This window comes from Ruditapes philippinarum, unplaced genomic scaffold (assembly GCF_026571515.1).
Source record: "Ruditapes philippinarum isolate M1 unplaced genomic scaffold, ASM2657151v2 ctg1741_1_1_1_1, whole genome shotgun sequence".
Taxonomy (NCBI): Eukaryota; Metazoa; Mollusca; class Bivalvia; order Venerida; family Veneridae; genus Ruditapes; species Ruditapes philippinarum.
Genome location: NW_026860551.1, coordinates 30,437 through 52,358, shown reverse-complemented (window position 1 = coordinate 52,358; position 21,922 = coordinate 30,437). Strand labels below are relative to the sequence as shown.

Genomic DNA, 21,922 nt, shown 5'->3' with positions numbered 1-21,922 from the left:
ACGACAAGAGATTATAGGCTTACAATAAAAAAATAAAACAGCATTCAATCAATAGTTTGAACAATTAAAATTCTATGTAAAAAATATAACTGAATTTACTCCGACCATTGATATATCAAGCTTTAAAGTAAAACCGTTCTGTTTTCTTAAAAAAAAAAAATAAAAAAAAATCATCATTTCACAAATGAGGACTTTGTGTAAACAACTGAAATAATTTAACTTATTCCTTAAACTGTTGTGAACGCAATTGTTTTGTAGATGAATTAAAAATGGGTGTCAAATTAAAAGCGACCGATGACCTGCAGGTTTTTTTAAAATTTTTATTTCAAAAATACAAATGTATTACTGGGCACTTAAAGAAATAAATCCCTACAAAATTTTAGGAATTATTTTTTCTTTCTATTTCATGTATAAATTATTTAAAAGAAAAAATAATGAACAAATTTTAAAAACAATGTACAAATAACGAAAAAAAAAATCACTGTAGTGAAAAAACGTGTGTAAAACATTCAGCAGTGACTTATGTACTTACAAAACTTCGGTGTATGTGATAACTTGACAACATTACAATATTTAGTCATATTTTTTTTCAAAACCATAAAGTAGCAATTTTGATTTTTCAGATCTACACTTTGCACACATATAACAATGACTTTCTAAAGTAAAATCAAGCCCTTGTAATTTTTGGTGCAAAAACTAAATTAAAGATTGACTTCATAAATAATAACGAAAAAACAATGTCATACTAATTTAACAACTGATATCATATAAGAATCATGGACTGTAAATGTATGGACGGTAAAAGTTATGGACGTTAATTTTAATATGGACGGTTTATTACAACATCTTAATGGACAGGTTGAGATATGGACGGTTTACTTAAAATATATTATGGACAGAAAAGATATTCATCCATCAAATCAAAAGATATAAAATTGAAGTCAAAGATAAAATAATGAACTCAAAGATGTATTATATAAGTCAAAGGTATAAAATTGAAGGCAAAGATATAAAATAAAGTTGACCCCTTCAGCACTGTAATATTGATGATGTTAAGAGCAGTTAGGTCAACCATTAAAATTAACAAACTACTGTAAATAACAATACATACATGTATGTATGATATGTTTTTATCAACAATTATATTCTATTACTTAACTTTTGAGAATACCGAGGGTACAGAAAAACTCGTAGAAACTTAATTTGCAAGACCTCCTTTCTTTAGCAACCATTTTAGGTTCATTTAAATATGGTACAAATAACTGTATTCTAATTTTTGTAAAAATCATAATTTTTCCATTCAACTGTCAAATTTATTCAAGTTATAATAATTTTGGATTTTTTCAAAAGATTACTGTTTAATGATCATACTTTGGGTATTTTTTTTTTGCATACAATTTTTTGGCATAAAATTCTTATCAGTTTATAGCACATGGGGTTCAAAGTAAGATTAAATTCCAATACTTATTTACTTACACCAGCATTTTAAGTTCAAGGTACCTTTTCATTTCTTTTTCCCTCTTCATTAAATGGTAGATTAAATCGACATGGTTTACTTTAAGAGTTATCTTAAATTTAGCTAAAGTTATCAAACAGAATAGAAATGTAAGGGATTTCACAAATCCAGTATGTAAACATTCAGTTCCTCATATCCCCAGATCAAAACCTTCCCTCTTTCATCATGCCAAAAGTGACGCACAAACACACATGAAAATAAATGCCCAAAATTTTGTGTCAAAATAAGATTTGATACTTGAAAGAAAAGTCAAAACAAGAGTTGTTGCTATATTATATTAACAGATGACGACATAGTTTAAAAAAAAAATATTTTGAACAAATTGCATATTCATGTAGGTACATGTATAAAAATAGATATCAGATCCAGAATAAAGCAGACGTTTTTCTTCCTTAACCCTAACCACCCTAAATTTCATAAATGGACTTATCCATCTTTCAATTTGGACAAAACCATTTATCAATTTTTACCGAAAATTTCAAAATGACAACTGACTGAATTCCGCCAGTGCAGACCATTATCGGAAGGCACTGATCTGGTCTGCACTTGACGCACGGGTAATTTCAGTCGCCCCACCCCCCCACCAACAGGCTAAACGTTAAAAAGGACAATAAAAAAGATAGAATAGGTATTGAGATTTTCTTCTTTACAGAATATCACCGATTAAAAATAAATCTATGCCATAATAAAAAATATTGTCACATGTGGACGGACATTTTCAAATATATGAAGTAGTCACTGAATGTGTGAATAATGATTTTTAATGAACCTACTGAGAAAATGATAATTAAGTTGTTTAATAGATGTATAGTATGTATTAAAATTCTGACAATTAAGTTTTTTTTTAATAAACAAGTTTAAGTCAATAAATTTTATAACCTGTTTTTATGAATTAACAAGCATTCTCCTTATTCTGCAATTACAAAATCTACCTTAGAACAGTTTCTAAAGTTCTTATTTCGATTATGAAGTAATGGGCAGGTGGGATTTTCTAAAGAAAACCTGTAAAAACTGAACATTTAAGTATAAAACATTGTACTAACTAATGAAGAATATTTGTTGCCATGGCAAAATTTGATATATTTAACATAAGAAACCTCAGCCTACACTTCACATTAATTATCTTATGGATATATCTGGCCTTGAAATTTTATCATTGTCCATTTTATTTAAATAATATCAAAAACAAATTGAAGGAATTTAAAAATAAACTTTAAGAGCCCATAGCACTGAGTCTGTTAAGACATCAAGGCGACATTGGCTCGCACTGTACTGGTCACATGCACAGGTGTTTGGCACTTTGATTGGTTAATACCCCAACTCCCTGTGATCAAAAAAACAAAAAACAAAAATACATAGATTTACTTAGTAAATATATCTTTGTATTTTTCATTTATTTTTCTATTCATTTATTTTATTTATTTACTAGAGGGGGTTTGGGGTATTGACCAAACAACGTGATGAACACCTGTGGTCACAACCGTCACATGAGCCTATCATACATGTGATAACCACTTGTGCTGTATCAGTCTTAAATGCATTAACATTTGAGCCACGTCACGACAAAACCAACATAGTGCGTTTGCGACTAGCATGGATCCAGACCAGCCTGCGCATCCGCGCAGTCTGATCAGGATCCATGCTGTTCGCTTACAAACCCTATAACAAGTAGAGAAACTGATAGCGAACAGCATGGATCCTGATCAGACTGCGCGGACGCGCAGGCTGGTCTGGATCCATGCTGGTCGCAAAAGCATTATGTTGGTTTTGTCATGACACGGCTCATTTCACATATCATTATAACAACTAGATCTCCATAAAAACATGATTTGTAACATAATAACATAGTAACAACCAATGAGAGAAAAAACAACTTGGCACTAGCGATAGTATATGAAAAAATACAGTGTAATTATCACCGAACAAATACGTATTGCATTACAAATTGAGAAAATTTTTACTTTAAACAAATTTATCTGTAAGACATAAAATAAACTTAAATATTTTTGCTGCCAATAGCAATGGAGATAATTTTAAACAAAAAGATTTAACACACAGTGTTTTAATATTTTACGAGATTCATATTTCTATAAACAAAATATCTCCGAATGATATTTCTATCACTATCACATGATCCAGCTTGATAAAAGTCTGTGATGCTTATCTTAACATTTTTTTTAAAGTTTTTACGAAACACGAATCAAAAGATGGCATTGTATGTGTAAAACACTGAAAAAAGTCAAAAGAAAAAGCCATTGGCTATCAAGTTAACAAGACCTTATATGAGCCGCGTCATGACAAAACCAACATAGTGCCTTTGCGACCAGCATGGATCCAGACCAGCCTGTGCATCCGCGCAGTCTGACCTGGATCCATGCTGTTCGCTATCAGTTTCTCTACTTGCTATAGAGTTGGTAAGCTAACAGCATGGATCCTGATCAGACTGCGCGGATGCGCAGGCTGCTCTGGATCCATGCTGGTCGCAAACGCACTATGTTGGTTTTGTCGTGACGCGGCTCATATTTGTAATGCAATACACAACGAAACATACATAGAGGTCTATCAGTGAGACTATATACAAATTCCCTGCTGAAGTAGACTCTTTACACAAGATTTTCTCACCTTTTCTTCTTCATCTCCTCCTCACAAATCATTATGTGTCTCTGTCATTTAACACCTTCCTCCCCAAACTTAAAGTACAGAATCTTTGCTTCCATAGAATAGATTTATTTATATAAAAGAAATATCTGTAACAAAAATTCTAGGGGATAAAGGAACAATGTTCAACACCTTGTAGTAGTATATATTTTAACCAACCAATCAATCACACACACATGTTCAAGTGGTTCCATTCATAATAATATCACATATCTTGTTATTTTGGCAACAGGGGCATCTCAACGATTCCCCCTAGATCTTTCTCTGTTGGGTCTATCCTATATCCAACCTCACTTAAAAACAGCGTGAAGAAAATGAAAACGATACTGAAAACAAACCTAGTGAACTTAAAATAAATCACAAATTTCCCTGGATTCATTCAAAAACTTGTTATGTCAGCAAAATGTATTCAGGATTTCACTGTACACAAAAACTGTAATGTTTCACAACACTGATAAACTAAAAGCTTCATTCTTTGTAAATACTTTCCATTAGGACAAACTTGTTTTCCCTGTACATTTTCTTCTCTCTTATCATAGTGTATCTGTCTGTAAAAAAAAATCCTCATGCTTAACTTAGTGAGGCTAGATCTGCCTGCACCTCCGGGTCACGATGCAGGGCCTCGATCTCTTCCTGCTGAACCCGTCGGTGCTCTGAGTGCAGTGAACGTCCTGATTTATTCGATTTATTGGATTTCGTTGATCGTGTAGATTTGGCACTTTTTGTACTGTTTGCCCTTGACCTCGTAGATTGACGCTGCAACAGGTTATGACTAATAGTGCGGTGTAAGTTCTTATTACTAGAACTGGCGGCCATCGTAACGATCCATGGATGTTTGACCGATTCAGCAGCAGTGATTCGTTCAGAAGGGGCTATGACTAGACAGCGGTCAATGAAATTCTTAGCAAGATCCGAAACATCTTTCCAATGCTGAAATATACAAGGAATTATTGATAACTTTTGTGATACAGAACATAGTATAAAGTTTATTTTATTAAGTATTGAAAGCAAACTGTTGTTATTTTTTATAAACTATGTTTGTCCTGATTTATGCCCTATTGTTAATTGACTTTTTATCAAGCTGAGCTTGGACTTGAATTAATCCAAGGATCAAACATTGAATAATTTTCCAATATCTTAACGGAAAACTTATATAAAAGGATAATGAAGGTCAAAGTTGTACAGAAATATTGTCAATCTTGAACTACTTTTACCAATACATTATCATAACTTATTTAAGAAATTTTCACAAGATTTTTTATGTCTGAAGTATAATGCTCCAGTTGCTTTTGCAACACCATTCAATACATGTACCTCCACACCCACTTTAAGTGCTGAAGACAGACGCCAAAAAAAGCCATGTTTTCACTTTACCATCAGTGGGTGTGGTTTTGTGTGCTTACCCTTCAAAAACAGGGGAACTGGCAGTTACTTAAATCGACTGGGGTGGGGGGATGGGATTAATAACCATAGATAGGTTGATCTGCAGTCCTTGATATTCAATCCAGGCTTGGGAAGGCCATAGTTACAATATAACTGATACATTGGCAACTAAAACTAGTAAGTAAGAATTGGAAATTTATTAATCTTGTTCTCTAATTTTGAAAAACCAAACTAACAGCCACTATGTAATATTTTCAATATTAAGTCAGTAGTAAGCTTCTCTCACAGACAGTTATTCTCACAGACAAAGAAAGTTATACAGGTTTATAGTGGTAATGAAAAACAGCTGAGTCATTCAGCTGTTATAAACTTCTCATCTAAAGTAGTTTGAACTTTTTGGAACCTGTTAATTTGTTTGTTGAATTTATAATCAAGTTTGCATACTGAGTCACAAGGATACACTTGTTTAATTTAAAGTAAATTAAGGCTGCGACCATTACTAGTTTTCTTGCTCAATGTGTTTTTTTTTTAACTGCTTAAGTTTTGAAAAAAAATATTGACACCTGATTACATTACTTTTAATATCTAGTTATATTATAATAAGTCTCGAGAATAAGAAAGCAATAAAAGCCGAACGCAAATTTCATAATTTTGTTCTTATAAAATACAATGCAGCTGGCAACTTTGGAGACAGCAAACAAATGTTTATAATTTTGGCCTTTATGAATATGTAAACACTTACTTCTTGCTTGTTAAATGTTTACAAATAATTTTTCAAAATGTTTTTCAATGATCTGACAATTTTCAAGATGTACTTCAAGAAAGCTTACAAGTAGCAATTTTAAATATTGAATGATTCTAACTATAAATCTGAATTTTTTAATTAATTTGCTATACTGGCATGCGAGCAGTTCCCGTACAAAAATCGTAGTTATTTAAAAGTTATTTTTTATTACGCTCACTCACCAAAATTTGAATGTTACACATTAATATTCGGCTCGTTACACAAATCATGGAAATTCCATCATGTTCTAAACATAGAATAACCCTTAGTTATGAGGCCTCATATGGGGTAACGAAATTATCCATTATTTTGTATGAAGAGAAGTAGTTCCCGTACATAAAATTTAACCCATTATAATTATACAATTTTATTATATCGGACCTATTTTTCATTTACAATTGTTGAACAGACCATTTTCTAAGAGATAAAAAGATGTAATTCAGGAAATAGAGCGTAAACTAAAAGCGGGTATCTATTACCCGGTACCGTTACCCCAACGCATTCATATGCATTAACATGCTTGTATGCATGATATTTTACGCATCAAAGCCATAAAATTATTATTTATAGTAATATTGGTCAACATTCTGATAATTAAACAATTTTTCATCTCATTGCCTACTTATTTGTAAACAGGTGGTATTAGTGGAAAACCCTTTAACAAGCCTCACGTGTAAGTATTTTTGCGCATGCGCGCAATGACGGAATCCCCCAGAGACAACAAGGTTACGTTTTGACGACGCACAGGTGAAAGTGATTTAAAATGAGACTTTATATACGTACTGCCGAACTGACAATTAGATTTTGTCTCGTTTATGTATCTGCTTGATTTGAAATTAATTTTTGAAGAATGCAAGTAAAAATCAAGCGTTTAAATGAAAAATACGGGTACTGCTTCTGTACGGGAACTGCTCACATGCCAGTACACATACATACATAAATTTCCTGCTTTTTCAAATAATGTACATGTACACCTGTATTAAAGAAAGCAATCCAGATTATTTACTTTCATTAACATTAAGGGTTTTTAAGTCACACTGAAATGAAAACGTGATATAAAGACTTTCTACATCAGAAGGAAGACCTCAGGTACCCATTTGTGCATTAATTCAGGCTTTAAGCAGACACCTAGGTAGAACCACCAACCTTCCATAAGCTAGCTGGATAGCAACAATCAAGATTACAGAAGTCAATGAATAATTTACAACATTTAAAATATTACAAAATATTTTCATAATAATTTACTTAATCTAACACTTGATTAAATTTACTGACGACTACTTGCAGTTATAATATCGAGCAAATATTGACATTCCTGTGAGGCATTCAGTTTAACAATTAATTATTCCTAGATTATCAACGTCACCACGTACACAAACATGTAAAGAATTATAATGCTTCTGTAAATTCTAACGGAACATATCAACTGATATGTAAGGTCAGTAAGGCTTTTAATACTAACAACATACATGCATAAGAATATTTTGACGTCAACTATTCATCAAAGAAAAATCTTCCAACAAAAATCCACATCTGCATGTAGGACCATTGAGCAGTGCAGAAATTGAAAAGATATTAACATTATTAAATTGTTCAATGGTGACTATGACCTTTACCTTTGATGTACAAACAAATTCTAACGATCTGAAAATATTGCACCCTGACTAATAGACTAGTAACAAAAGGATGTAAACCTTATAGACAAAATGGCGGAAAACAACAAACTTTCAAACCCCTTGCTCACCCCATTTCTTTTTTATTTTTCTTTTAATTTCAGGTAAACTTTCCTTTCTCTAAACAATTGTGTATCTGGGTTTGAACAATCTCTTAAACAGAACATAAATTCAAGAACAAAAACAAAACTCCCAGGCAAAACTTGAAAGCAATGAACAGAAGAACACTGGAATAAAATCCAAGTAATCATTCTGATAAAATGAGCCGCGTCACGACAAAACCAACATAGTGGGTTTGCGACCAGCATGGATCCTGACCAGCCTGCGCATCCGCGCAGTCTGATCAGGATCCATGCTGTTCGCTTACAGACCCTATAACAAGTAAAGAAACTGATAGCGAACATCTGATAGCGGATGCGCAGGCTGGTCTGGATCCATGCTGGTCGCAAACCCATTATGTTGATTTTGTCGTGATGCCGCTCAAATACACTAGCAGACAGCCCTTCATAAATCTGTCAAGTTTACAGAAAAGTTGCATACAATGCACCAGAAGAAGGGCATTTTTTGCAGATTATGGTTTTACGAGTATACTAATGATGCATGATGCATTGCATGTTATAATGGATTATTTGATTTAGACGATGACTCAAAACCTCGCCCTAATTGTTTAAGCAGCTTAAAACTTCTGTTCTCTCTGCAGGAAAATACATAATTCACTGGAAGATTTACGAGTTCGCATGCAAAGAGTGCACTGCCTTTTTAGTTAACTAAACAATAAATTGTTACACTCAAATGGTCTGTCTGGCTTACTAACATATTTTAATTCCATTAAACCTTAATTTGCTGAATTTTTATAATGAATTTGCCCTGCTTCAACTTTGGAAAAGTCCATTTGAAAGTTGAAGGGATAAAAAACTTGGTCAGACTATACAGGTGTCCAAGCTGGGTCTGACTCTATACTGGTGGTAAAAGCTAATCGCTTTCAGTTACAGCAGGGTATTAGGGTAATGAAACAATTACATTGCAATTGAACTTGAAATTGTTTTGTTTTTTTTTAATTTTTATTCAATTAAACTTACTGAACATAATTATGCTATGCCCAAAACATGCACAATATGTCTTTAGTATACAAACGACAGGTGTGAGTGTGAACTTCAAAGAGACTTAATAGAGTGGAAGCCGGAAAAGTTCATGAAATTAAGCAGGTCAAGTGTCAACAATAATATTATATACATAACCTACACAGCATGAAAGAGTCGTCTTGTATCAAACATGGTCATTAGTGAAAATAGAGGGTGACTTTAATGTTGGGACCACCACATTAAATACAGAGTCCAGGATATACCGGGTGAGGCGCTAAATGATTAAATTCTAAAATCTCTCCTTTTCATCCGCAGAAATGTACTTTAAGTAAGATGTCTAATATTCATCTCTTCACACCAATTTATATATGACAATGAAAGAAAAATGTAAGAATCAGCAAAACAGCAATATTTTTCTACTTTGTAATCAGCATTTCTGCAAGTGTCTAGAGGTACTGCTCCAACACTGTAGTGAGTTAATTTCATGAAAATAAATATAATTTACCTCATAAAAATGTTTATAAGTACAAAATACAAAGAAGATTCCACATCAATAACAGCCACCATGTTATTATATTAACTCTTTTGTTACAATCATTACATGAATGGGAAGCTCCAGTGAGAGTAAAAGGAAGGTAAGAAAGTGGGTCAGAATATTTATGAAAGTTAAGCAGTATAAGATATAGACACACAGACAACATATCACTCCTGTTTTACTGTGTCATGACTCATACATCACAGGTGATACTAGACTGCTGGCACACCATTCATGTTTGGCTCACTAGCTGACTCAGTGAAATATTCTCTCTCTCTCTCTCTCTATAGTTCCCTATATACATTATTGTGAAATTTCCATAGCAGTTGTTTGTGAAGATCATTTTTGTGTAATAAGACAATGAAACAATTGTCTAACCTACATTTTGTTATAAGGCACCTCATTTTTTTTTGTTTGATAGCCTTACTATAATGCTTGTTGGAATTTGCGCTCAAAACAAATTTGCTTTCTTAACCCCCAAGTAAATATATTTCTTTTTGATTGAATATAATGAAAGCTTGAAGTTTAATTGAGCTTCCTGGAACTCACCAGCACTGGTGTCCTATCAATAAACCTTGTTATCCCAGTAAGACTCAAACTTGAGAGGCAGGCACCTTGACCTTTAGGCCATCACTCCCTAAATGAGAACTGTTTGTAACCAAATAAATATCAAGGGAACTTATATGCTGCAGACAATTTATATTCTTTATAGTCAAAATTTGTTTTTTTTAGTATTCCAATGACAATAATGGAAGAAATTGAGTACTTTATACTTATTTTTGAAAGATTTTGTAATAACACCTATTAGTATGTAAATGCATTAAAAGTTCTGGTGTTTTTGTATCGAAGTGCAATTTTAAATGACTGCATTTGTGAAGCCGTTACTGCCTTCCAAAAATTACATTCTAACACTATCGGATTTTTTTCTATATAAACAAAGAAGGCTCGAAGCGTGCATTATTCTACAACAATGCACTCGCCGTTCTTATTATCTCCCTGTTGTATTTTCACATTGAGGGCGCCATTTTGTTTAAAAATCTGATAAATAAAAAAACATTTTTTGTCGAATTTTGTTTTGAAAGCTATCTAGAATGAAAGAAAATGGTCTAACTAAGAAAATGAATCCGAACATTAATATCTTTAATTCAGTCGTTAACGCTGTACAGACGTATAAAGTGTTGTTTACGTGACGTCACAATGTAGCGCCAAACAGCACGTGCAAAGCAATCAAGTCAAGAACGCTATTTTAATGTCGCAAACGAGTTAAGTTTCACATTTATTTCACTTTTAATAATTTGTATTTCGCTTGAAAAATATAGAATGAAATAAAATTAAAAAAAAAAACAATGTTATATCAACTTTTCAAAATTCGTTATTCTCAAAATGTTTCTACACACGGTAGATTTAACGACAGTTTTTTTCAACCCACTGGAACAGCCTTTAAAGAACGTTTCTATGGGAAACTCTAAGGCGAAAACAAATTTAACCACCAAACATAAAGTCCAACTTTATAATAATAATTTTATTTTTTCTTGACGTGTTAGAATGGAAATAGATATTAATTCTTCGTGCATTATTGTATTATAATGCACGTTTTTCGTTCAAATGCTTTGTAATTAATCACTCAGGCCTATCGGTTTTCGTGATTATATTACTACGCATTTGAACTCAAACCGTGCATTATTCTACAACAATGCACTCAGAATTGATATCTAAACATTGTGTAAAAACTAAAAATTGAATTTCATCAAATTTATCAATATGCTTAAATAATCATGCTTTTGATCTATTGTTTCAAAATGTCAAAATTCTTATTCATCATACATTTTTCGAGAAATGTTTGCTTCTAATTTCATAGATTGTGGCTAATAATGTGACTTTTAAATGTTTAAAATTTACCAAAAATACCAGTACCTTTTGTCAGCGTGCCTTAAGACCAAAAACAAAATCTTGACTACATTACTATGGTGTAGATTTGTTTGTGTCAGCCTTAAGGGCAAAACAAAATCTTAACTACATACATCATAACATGTACATTATTATTGTAGATTTTGTCTGTAGATTTACAGGATGTTAGTCTATGTTTTTCACATAGAAGATTAAACTTTCTGAAATATTAACTGTTAGGTGTGCTATTCAACTTGAATATAGTTGATAAAAACACATTGAATTCTGACAATTTTCGTACAATACCTCTTGACTCCCTTCCAAAATACGGAATATATTGAATGGCAAATAATCCGATTATTTACATACCTTATGTACAATATAATGACAATGAATTTTAATATCTGCAACAAATAATCTTTTTGGAAAAGAGCCACGATAAAAATCCATCATACCATTTTGAAATATAATGCGTGGATGACGATTGAAATCTATGACAATTTAATCACCCAATATTTCAATTAAATTTCAATAATGTTTTACATTTCTCCCTTTCCCTTTAGAAAAAAAAAATCAAAACTGACACTAAACTGTTGGCAGAGATTTATCTAATTTTTGAAGTAACTGTAGAAAGTCACAAATGCACTGCATTACCTAATCTAAATTTTGTTGTTTAAGATATGTTTTTTTCTTTTTAGAATTTTTTTTTATCCCATATTACTTTTATTACAGTGAATAAATGCAGTGAATAATTGTATGACCCCTCAAACAAACTTTATACCCTATGATGGATTTATAATATATGATAAAGTATTGAAACATAGACACACAATAAATTAACAAAAGTTTTTACCATTTTCAAGTATCAGTGTATAAAAGTTCAGATATTATAAATTTTATGCTCATTAATTTCCCTTAAAATTATATATGATAAGAAATGGATATTAAAGTACATTGTAATTTCTGCTGGCTTATGATTTTGGCTTAATTTCCTAGTTAAGCCGCAATTAGATCAAACTTGCAATGTCAAACAGTGTTAATACTGGACAACATATCCCATTACTTTATTCAATCTTGTGCTTAAGAAGCAAGTATTTTGAATATTGGCTTATTGCAGTCTGTCCTATTGTTCTCAATGATTTATAAAATTAGTAAATAATTTTTTCTGTACGAAATCTGCTGTGGTCATAGTATTATTTTTACAATAGCTTTACCTCTTAAACTTGGTTTGCTATTGCTAATCATGGTCATGCAACTACATACATGTAGTTAGGCTTGTTTTGGTTGAGTCTATTATGTTTTGTTTAGGGGGTGAGTTGTCATACACAAATTTACAATTTATATGCATTTATTTTCATAAATATCTTGTTATTATCTTAAATGCTTCTGGGATCATTGTTTTATCAATTCATTTGTAAATAAGATTGTTATATGTCTATTAACAGAATAATTTTAATGAACACGAAATTAGTTTACACCTACATGTGTGTTGATAACGTGATGGTTTAAGCCTCAATATTATTACAATCAGGCAGAGTAAAAGAGTAAATCGATAATCTTTATGTAGCAAACAAACTTTGAATTGCAAGTATTTTTTCATATCTTTTCGGCAGGATAAACTGTCCGAGGAGGGCCAGGCATTTTCGTATCGTAAAATGGCTGCCATTTACAGTATCAAGTGATTATCCCAAATTATAAATATAGCTTACCTCGGCGCGTCGCATAGAATGGAAAATACCTTTTTTATATTTTATTGTAATAAATATTTACAAACTGTGTCTTTCGGTATTTTTTTATCAATATATAACCAATAATGATGTTAATTTGAATAAATAATCATATCTCAAATCTGCGACTATGATTTAGACAATGAAATTCTACCTTTAGTGTATTAAAAAGGTTTTTAATTTCCTGTAATTTTATTTTGTGATTATGCTTCAAAGCAGTCAATTGACCGTGAATTTTCTTTTCCTTGAAATCATTTTTCTCATCTGAAGGCATGCAACTTTAATATGATGATACATTAAGTACATTCCATGAAAATGCTTAAAGATTAAAATATCTCATGACATGTTTGTTCATTTTACATTACACTTTTAATGCAGCAAACATAAAAAGTCTTCACAAAAAGTAGTATGCAATCGTACCTATATTACATACAAATGTATGTAATATTTTTCTTGTTTAAATGTTCATTGGTTAAACAATTTGAATTTAATATACATGTATATAAAGTTGATAATGAATTATAAATGATAATTTGAGACCGCAGAAATGATACTCTTTCAAAGTATAATTATATAAAAACTATATTTCGGCTGCAAAGATTATATTTTGTTATATTGAAAAAGAAAACTTCTAAAATACCTTAATGACAGAAATAAGTTTGTATAATTTTTTTTACAATGAATGTCACATGTATGCATTAAATCATGGCATAACCGTGAAAACCCTACCACGATATTTTGTTCGTTCTGGAACATTTTATTCCTTTTACTTAAAATATTCATTAATCTGTGGTAAATAATAAGAGAAATTATTTGTTACAACTCTTTCCAGAATCACAAGAACAGTAATTTTACTGTTAATAAAGTTTTTCTTAAATATTTCATATCAAGATATAGCTTTAAAATATACCAATTAAGATCTTGTCAAATTGAAAATGACAACATAAACATTACAGACTATTAACTAAAATAGTGTCATGGCTTCTGACAAAAAAAAGTCACACTTTTCTTCTCATCATACATTATAAGCTATACATATATTGTACTCTTCAGGGAAATTCAAGGTGGCCAAAAAACCTGGTCCCTATATGTTTGAATGACATTTTTTCAAGATTGCAAAAGCTTGTAAGTCACATTAGTAACCCGTGATAAAACTGTGCCAATTTCAATCAAAACTTCACATGACGACCTGTCTTGTAATTATAATCAAGAAAAATAATCAGAATATCATTCATAAATTCAATAATTTCGTATCGACTACAAACGGCTATAAAGAAATCAGTCATTAAGGTTACAACTTTACATATATACCTGATCTGTGACGACATTGATTGACTTGTCATAATATAATAATATGATCTTGGTATTTTGATATGTGATGTAGATCAGTTTTATTTACCTCCCACTGACACATAAAACTTGAATCAGATGATAAAGCACAATTAAACCATCCTGGATTAAAACATTTTCTCAATATCATTCTCAATATCTGCAGAAACACTGGGAAAAAGTCTAGGAAATTACATATTTTCTTTGTGCATGTTCCGATTTTGAAATATGTAGCAAAGAAATCCTCAAAAAAATCAAGGAATGTACACATGTTTTTAAATTAATGCAATTTAAACATATTTTTGTTATGTAGAAAAAAAATCCCCCAAAAATTCAAGGATTCATGTATTAGTATTGCAAGGATATTCAAGAGCATTAATATTTCTTATTTGTATGCATTATGAAATAAACAACTCCCTATTATTTTTTTTAAAGTACATGTATTTTGCTTTTCAATAAAATATTCATTTGTAATGAATTTGGTGGAAATATCAAATCTGAGTCTGGCTGAATAAACTTGGTCATTATAATTAAGTCATGACTGTTAATTATAAGTTGTAAGCTAAAATTGTTTATTAACAAGTCTCTAAAGCTTCAAACCATTTCACATTTATTATAACCAGTTCTTACAACATTCATAGATACAAACAAGATTATAAACCAAAAAAAAATTTTTTTCGAGGTGATGTTGTAATAAAACATCATGACTGCACTGCAAAAACAGACCAATTACTGGAGCACCTGTTACCTCGGGAGAATCCTGGATTAATCAGTGGAGTGCCTTTATCCTCCCACAAACAATTAATTTCTCAACCAAACAGCCTAAGAGGCTTATGATACAGCGGCTTAGTGTAAACATAATCTACCTAAACAACATTGCCAGAAATGCTTAAATTTACAGAGAAAATCTTCTACCTTTTTTTTTTCCTAGTCATAAAAGATGGCCGCTCCCTGAATAATATAGTTCTATCTACAGATCTGATCAAGATCTTTACCAAGTTCATAGAGATCATTCCATTTATTGTCTTTTTCTTGTTATCAACTCAACTAATCAGAAGTAAACATGTTGCCGAAATAAAAGAGTAACAAAGAAACTATTCACTGAAAAAAATCTTTTTGGGTGTTAGAATTAATAACCAAAGACAGATTAAATAACTTTAAAAGACAGAACATCATACCATAGAAATACCTTTCATATATGTAACACACATGGTATTTAAAGGATCATAAATGATCATAATAGTATTACTATTATTAATACATGTAATTTAAACCCATTTTGTCTACATAGTCTTAAATCATTCTTTTATATTGAATTACATGTACTACTTTTTGTGAGAAACTAAAACTGAATGAAGACACTGTGATGATGTTATTTTAAATACCCCTATGGTTCAAAAAGCTCCTAAGTTTGTAAAAATTAAAAAAAAAATTCCAAGGGAGGGACCAAATACTGTTGATACTAAATAATTTAAACTATAGACTTGATACTCTGTGTCTTAAAGTTCTGCTATTAGCCACATAGTTTCTTAAGTATTTTACCTAAATTTGGGTGAGAAAAGACCTGTAAATATTTTTTTCTTTAATAGAAGAAAAACTTTTCCCTATCTCTAACATTCTGGTAAAACATTTAATCTGTTGGGACTGAAATTGATTAGCCTTTGCCTCCAGTATAGACTGCACTTCTACTTAAATGTAGAATAGCCTTTATAATATATTGATACTTCAATTAAAATTGGTTAAGAAATAAAATATTTATCTTCAAATTGAGGCAAAATTACTGCATGTGAAACCACACAGCATTATGGTATGGCCACCCTGAAGTCAGTCTACAATCAGTCATTAATTGAATCATTCATATTTGTATTTATATGACAAATAAAGGCACCCTAGCTGTGTACACAAATTCACAATGCTACATATCAGTTCTTTTTGTCCCTACATTTATACAAAGTATGTATACATAGTCATTATATCACTAGCAAAATTTTTGAGAACCAGTCTAGTACATGTACATGTAACAAACTAACAAATGTTTGACAACCAAATAATATATTCCAAGTTTTATAGCTCGAACTAAACAACAAAACATTTATCTAAATCTTCTTGTTCTTTTTTTGCTATGTTACCAATTTTAAAGGGTATTTTATCTTTCATGCCTGGGAACAATAAACTCTCTGAGAGTTTGTATCCTTAATGCCAGAAAACCACAATTTTAAGTAATTTTTTTTTTTTTGAATAAAGACTGCTCATTGTAAGATTAACAAAAGGCTTCCTGTTTTCCTACATGATTACTCAAGCCAGATGCATTTAACAAAGTTTACTTTTAAAATATTTATATATATTATTTCTAATCTCAATTTTTATATATAATCAATCAAATCAGAAATTGCCCAAGAGTTTCTAAAATTAGAATAAAGATCTAAAAGCAAGTCTTTCGTATTCTTCATTTTAAATATTCAGAGTGTATCTTATAACACCCTAGGAAAGTAAATTTTACAGTAGATTATCTAGAAACATTAAAAAAAACTTTTGAAATTTACAACCTTTTTAAAAAAAACAACAATGCTAGATGAATCTTTTTGACAAAGCATGTACAATGTACACGTTCTTTGCCATTTCAAGTTTTCATCATGTATTTTTTTTTTCTTTTTTTCTTTTTTTTTTTTAAATGTTTCAGTCAACTGAAACCCAAGCTTCCCACACCATGGAAAGAGCAAGGATAACAAGGTCTGCTTTGTTTTTTTCGTATTTGTCCCGGGGTCCCCTCACTTAAGATAAGGGTCATGAAAGAAACCACAAAAGACACAATTTTTCACAAAAAATTTTTTTTGAGCGGAAAAATAAAATTTATACACTACCTCTCCAGCATAACTGTATTTAGCTTTCAGAATTAATCTGTAAAGCCTTGTCCGGTTTTCATCATCAAATGGCATAGTTCCACTAAGGAGAATATATGTGATCACTCCCACAGCCCACATATCAACTTGAACCGTGTATGGCTTTCTAGCCAGAATCTCTGGGGCAATATACTCTGGAGTCCCACATGTAGTCCGCATCATATTTTCTCCTTTTATGGTGGCACTAAGCCCGAAATCAGTTATCATAATTTTGGAATCATGACCCGGATGATAATACAATAAGTTTTCTGGTTTAAGATCACGATGTGCAATGCCTAAACCATGCAAATAATCAACCCCTTCCAACACCATTTGCAACACTCGCGTTGCATCGCGTTCAGTGAAACTTCCCTTCGCGATAATCCTATCGAAAAGCTCACCACCTGTTGCCAGTTCCATAACCATATAAACTTTATCCCTCGTTTCGAACACTTCCACTAATTGAATAATGTACTGATGCTTGACTCTTCTCAAGACTTTTAACTCGGATTCAAACACTTCCTTTCCCTGCACTCGATCAATCATTTTAATAGCATATGGTTGTCTTGTGAGTCTGTTCTCAACACGAACCACTCTACTGAAACTTCCCCTGCCAATCAAAGCTTTAATGTCATATTTGGCAGTTACACGGGGATCAAACTTATCCCTATATTTTTTAACCTGAAATTGACAGATAAAAAAAAATAACTTATATATTGTGAAACTAAATTTAATTCAGCATTTTATTTACAAGTGGCAAATGTTACATATTAAATTGTATATTACACATTTTAATATGTACTTACCTAGTTTTACAAGTAATGGGCCCTACCTTCCATTTAAAATGGGAGAAACTAACATGATTTTAAATTTTATGGGATTGGGCATTGTAAATGGCACAGGTCTGTTATAAAGGGAAAAAAGCTGTTATAGATATCAACAAAATTTAATTAAAAACAACACCTAAAATAAACACATAGAATCTATATCTTCGAATAAATTATATACAGTATGTATTTTCACAACTTTTGGTATAATAATATTAATATTTACTGTATCAGATTTTTATTCTAAAAATTAATGGCTAAACCAGCTAAACCTTTCTTTTCCTTTGTGAACAATAATTTCCTTTCGAATGCATGTATTGTATTCTGTACTGTTTGAATCTTAAGCCAGCAAATAAGAAACAAGATAAGACAATAATATTGCTAAAATCAGCAATTTTTTATCACTTTATTATCATGAGCATTGGCACCTTAGTTGATGTCCCAAAATTGATGCTCTGTATGCATATATCTAACATTGAACTGTCCCCTATAATTTACATGTTTTCTACTTAGAGTTCTGTAGTTATCAGTAATGACACCATAATAAAATCAGTTTGTCCTTTTAATTTTAAATTTTTTTACCCAGATTATGTATATTGCTCTAACATATAAATGATAAGAATTACAAAGCATATCAATAACTTACATTACTGACTTAAGTATAGGTTTAAGTTTATTTGTACATTTTCACAAAATTTAATTGGTCACGTGCGGCACAGCCGTTTGACGATTTACCGAAGTAAATGTGTTAATATTCATTTGAAATACTGCAATCCTAATGGACAAACAATAATTTCAAACACTAAATGCTATTATCAACAGGCCTTAAACCCTTAGTTGCACATTTAATAAAATAAACAATTTATAAAACATTATTTTAATAAAATAAACTTGTTGTTAACATTTAGTAAATTTGTAAGGGTTGATTGGCCATTGGTTGATGATCATGTTGATTAACATGATGAACACAATAAAGTTGCTTAATCAATGAAAACATTTTTGATAGATATGGCTCTTAGTTCTAATCTGAAACATGGATATATTTATATGTCAATCATCAAATCAAGAATTCTGACGTCTTTCATTACCAGACTGAAAAAAAATATTACAGAGAATTCTACCAGACAAAGAATTGTCCATATCTCACCTTTTTATTCGTTTTCGGTTGGCCACCTTCTGGCGGAGGTTGAACCCCTTTCCTTTGTGCCTGTTGGTTCTTAGCGTTTGTGTACGCAACGCCGTTCGGCCCGGTTCGTGCCCCATTTTTACCTCCGTAATAAGTTGGATAAACTATGTCATTTGGGGGCGCCTCAGGCTCTAACTTCCCGTTTGCACAGCCCATCACGTAGCGAAAATAAAACGTGGTAGTCCCTTCATTTCGTTAGTAAGAGAAGGGGCTACATTCGTATCACAGTTTTTACAGTTCTCACGTTTTAATAAGATTGCTCTACGTTTATGACTGCCTATCCGCCATTTTCTGTCAAAATTAGTGTATCACAAGTACCTGTTTGAATTTCTAAATACACCACTAATGTAGTTCCAAATTTATTAGAAAATACTAAAGTAAAACATCAACTTATAACCTTAATTTTGTGATTAAAAGTTGTAATATACAGTTTTGACTTGAAATTCCGAATATTGATTAATATTTGGAGAAATTACTCTGAAAAGTATGTGACCTCAATACACAATAGCAATACACAAAATCTATTATCGCGTAGTAATCTACACTGCTAACCCGATTGCGAATTGGCCCGGGTCATCAGACACGTGACGAAACGTCACAAAGTTGTTATAACAACAAAGTATACCTTTAAATCTCCAAATTCTATTTAATTGTGCGTTTTGTTACATTTTTACTTCCTACCTGAGTTTCACACACATTACCAGAACTTATTTTCCTTATAAATGTCATCCTGCGACATTTTTTTTAACCTTCATATGATCGATAAAATTTAGATGCTCTACAGTATTGGATATGTGCAGTTGTGCACCAGTGCATATTTTATGAGCAATTCGAGCCCAATTTATTAATGAATGATTTGAAAAACAAGTCGTAAGTATCAAAATTGTTAATCAAACATCTTTAGGTGCAGATCACTTTTCACGTGCACTCGGCGCCATTATATGATTGAATAGATAATACTTTGTATCTATATTAATATTCCTTTCCCCTTCGTCAACTGTCTCTGTGGCGCAATCGGTTAGCGCGTTCGGCTGTTAACCGAAAGGTTGGTGGTTCAAGCCCACCCAGGGACGGAGATTTTTTTTTATATTTTTTTCGTTCATATTTCAGTAAAAGTAATATTACAATAAAAAAAAGTTTGCAGAAAATATTGTGTGTGCAAAATATTAGTTTGACAAAAATTGAAAATGCTAGAAAACAATTTAGTTAATCAAAAAGAATAGATTAGGCCATCCTTAAAAAAATGTTTGTTTGCAGTAACCCGACCCAGAATTTTCAAGGTGGGTAGGTAGGTCGATTTTTTTTTTTATTGAACTGTACTCCCAAATAAACATGGAATTTCAAAATGCTGGACAATATATGCTTTGATAATCTGGTAACAATTAATAAATTGATAACTGAATTCTAATTTAATAAGACCTACATTTTATTTCTTCTATTAATAAAAGATAATAAAAGAACGAAAATAAAGCACAAGGCATAATTTCCTGATTCAAAAAAAAAAATTTTTTATCCAGACCATGAAAAAAAATTTTGAGTAGGGGCATATTTTCTGAGTCGGTCGCGTTACTGCAAACAAACATTTTTTTAAGGATGGCCTTATCATGTGTTTTTTTTATTTTTTTCATTTTTAAATCTAAATTTCACAGACTTCACTAAAACTCTAGCCACAGGAGAGGGGGAATAATTTGCTGAGAAGAAAAACTAAAAATCTAGTAGTGGATAAAAATATCCATCTTATGTTAAATAGTAACACAATAAAAAAATATGAATCTAAAACAAACCAACAAAAGGATTTTTGATAAATAACATAACTTTTTACTTAGGCTTTCATAACATTGCACATAACAGTGCACTGGTGCATTCTGTACTATTTAACATAAGATGGATATTTTATCCACTACTAGATTTTCTTAAATAGCCTTAAGTCTTAAATAGCTTTCTAGTACACGTACTTGAAGCAATATGCTAACATTCCTATGTCACATAGACAATATAGGAGGCATGCAAGGTTAACCATGTATTCTGACCAAACTGTACCATTATTTTGTTAAGCTTAAAGTGCCCAGAGTAGGGCTTGAAAACATGATCCCCAGGTTGAAGGGCAGGTACTAGTATCCTATCCAGTAGGCCACCGCTTCACTTATAGTAGTGGCTACTCAATGCTTGTGTTTCGGCACTGAAGTCCCTTAACCCCCTAGCATGTGCAGACCAAGATCCGGCTGCTGGCACGACACAACTGTGCCATCATAACCTGCTCTGTACAATCTCCAGTCAGTAGATTTACTTTGAAATGTTTCCCTAGAAATGATGAATGGTTACATCCAGACTGAAAGATGGACAAACAAGGGGCAGTTTCAAATTTGTATAATGTAAATGTCATTTTTATTCAGCATTGCACCAAAATATGACAATTTCCTAAAATAGGACCATTTATTAAGAAAGTCTGTAAGTAG

The 21,922-nt window shown here is 31.5% G+C and overlaps 1 protein-coding gene and 1 non-coding gene across 2 annotated transcripts; one reads left to right on the top strand and one right to left on the bottom strand.

Annotated features, from left to right (window-relative positions):
- Nucleotides 1–334: 334 nt before the first annotated feature.
- On the bottom strand, nt 335–19,957 carry LOC132760568 (serine/threonine-protein kinase H1 homolog). Its single transcript, XM_060752569.1, has 3 exons — nt 19,428–19,957; nt 17,436–18,134; nt 335–5,104 (listed from the first exon to the last, which is right to left on the bottom strand). The coding sequence occupies exons 1-3, from the start codon at nt 19,620–19,622 to the stop codon at nt 4,745–4,747; spliced, it is 1,254 nt and encodes a 417-aa protein (XP_060608552.1). The 5' UTR covers nt 19,623–19,957; the 3' UTR covers nt 335–4,744.
- Nucleotides 19,958–20,465: 508 nt separating this feature from the next.
- Trnan-guu (transfer RNA asparagine (anticodon GUU)) lies at nt 20,466–20,539 on the top strand. Its single transcript has one exon. It is a non-coding gene; the product is annotated as a tRNA-Asn (tRNA).
- The last annotated feature ends 1,383 nt before the right edge of the window (nt 20,540–21,922 follow it).

Excerpts from the sequence above, each read along its gene's own strand:
- LOC132760568 (XM_060752569.1), bottom strand. The coding sequence starts at position 19,622 with ATGGGCTGTGCAAACGGGAAGTTAGAGCCTGAGGCGCCCCCAAATGAC. Across the intron at positions 18,135-19,427 it reads AACCGAAAACGAATAAAAAG|GTTAAAAAATATAGGGATAA; the intron begins GTGAGATATGGA and ends TGTCAATTTCAG. Across the intron at positions 5,105-17,435 it reads AATACAGTTATGCTGGAGAG|CATTGGAAAGATGTTTCGGA; the intron begins GTAGTGTATAAA and ends TGTATATTTCAG.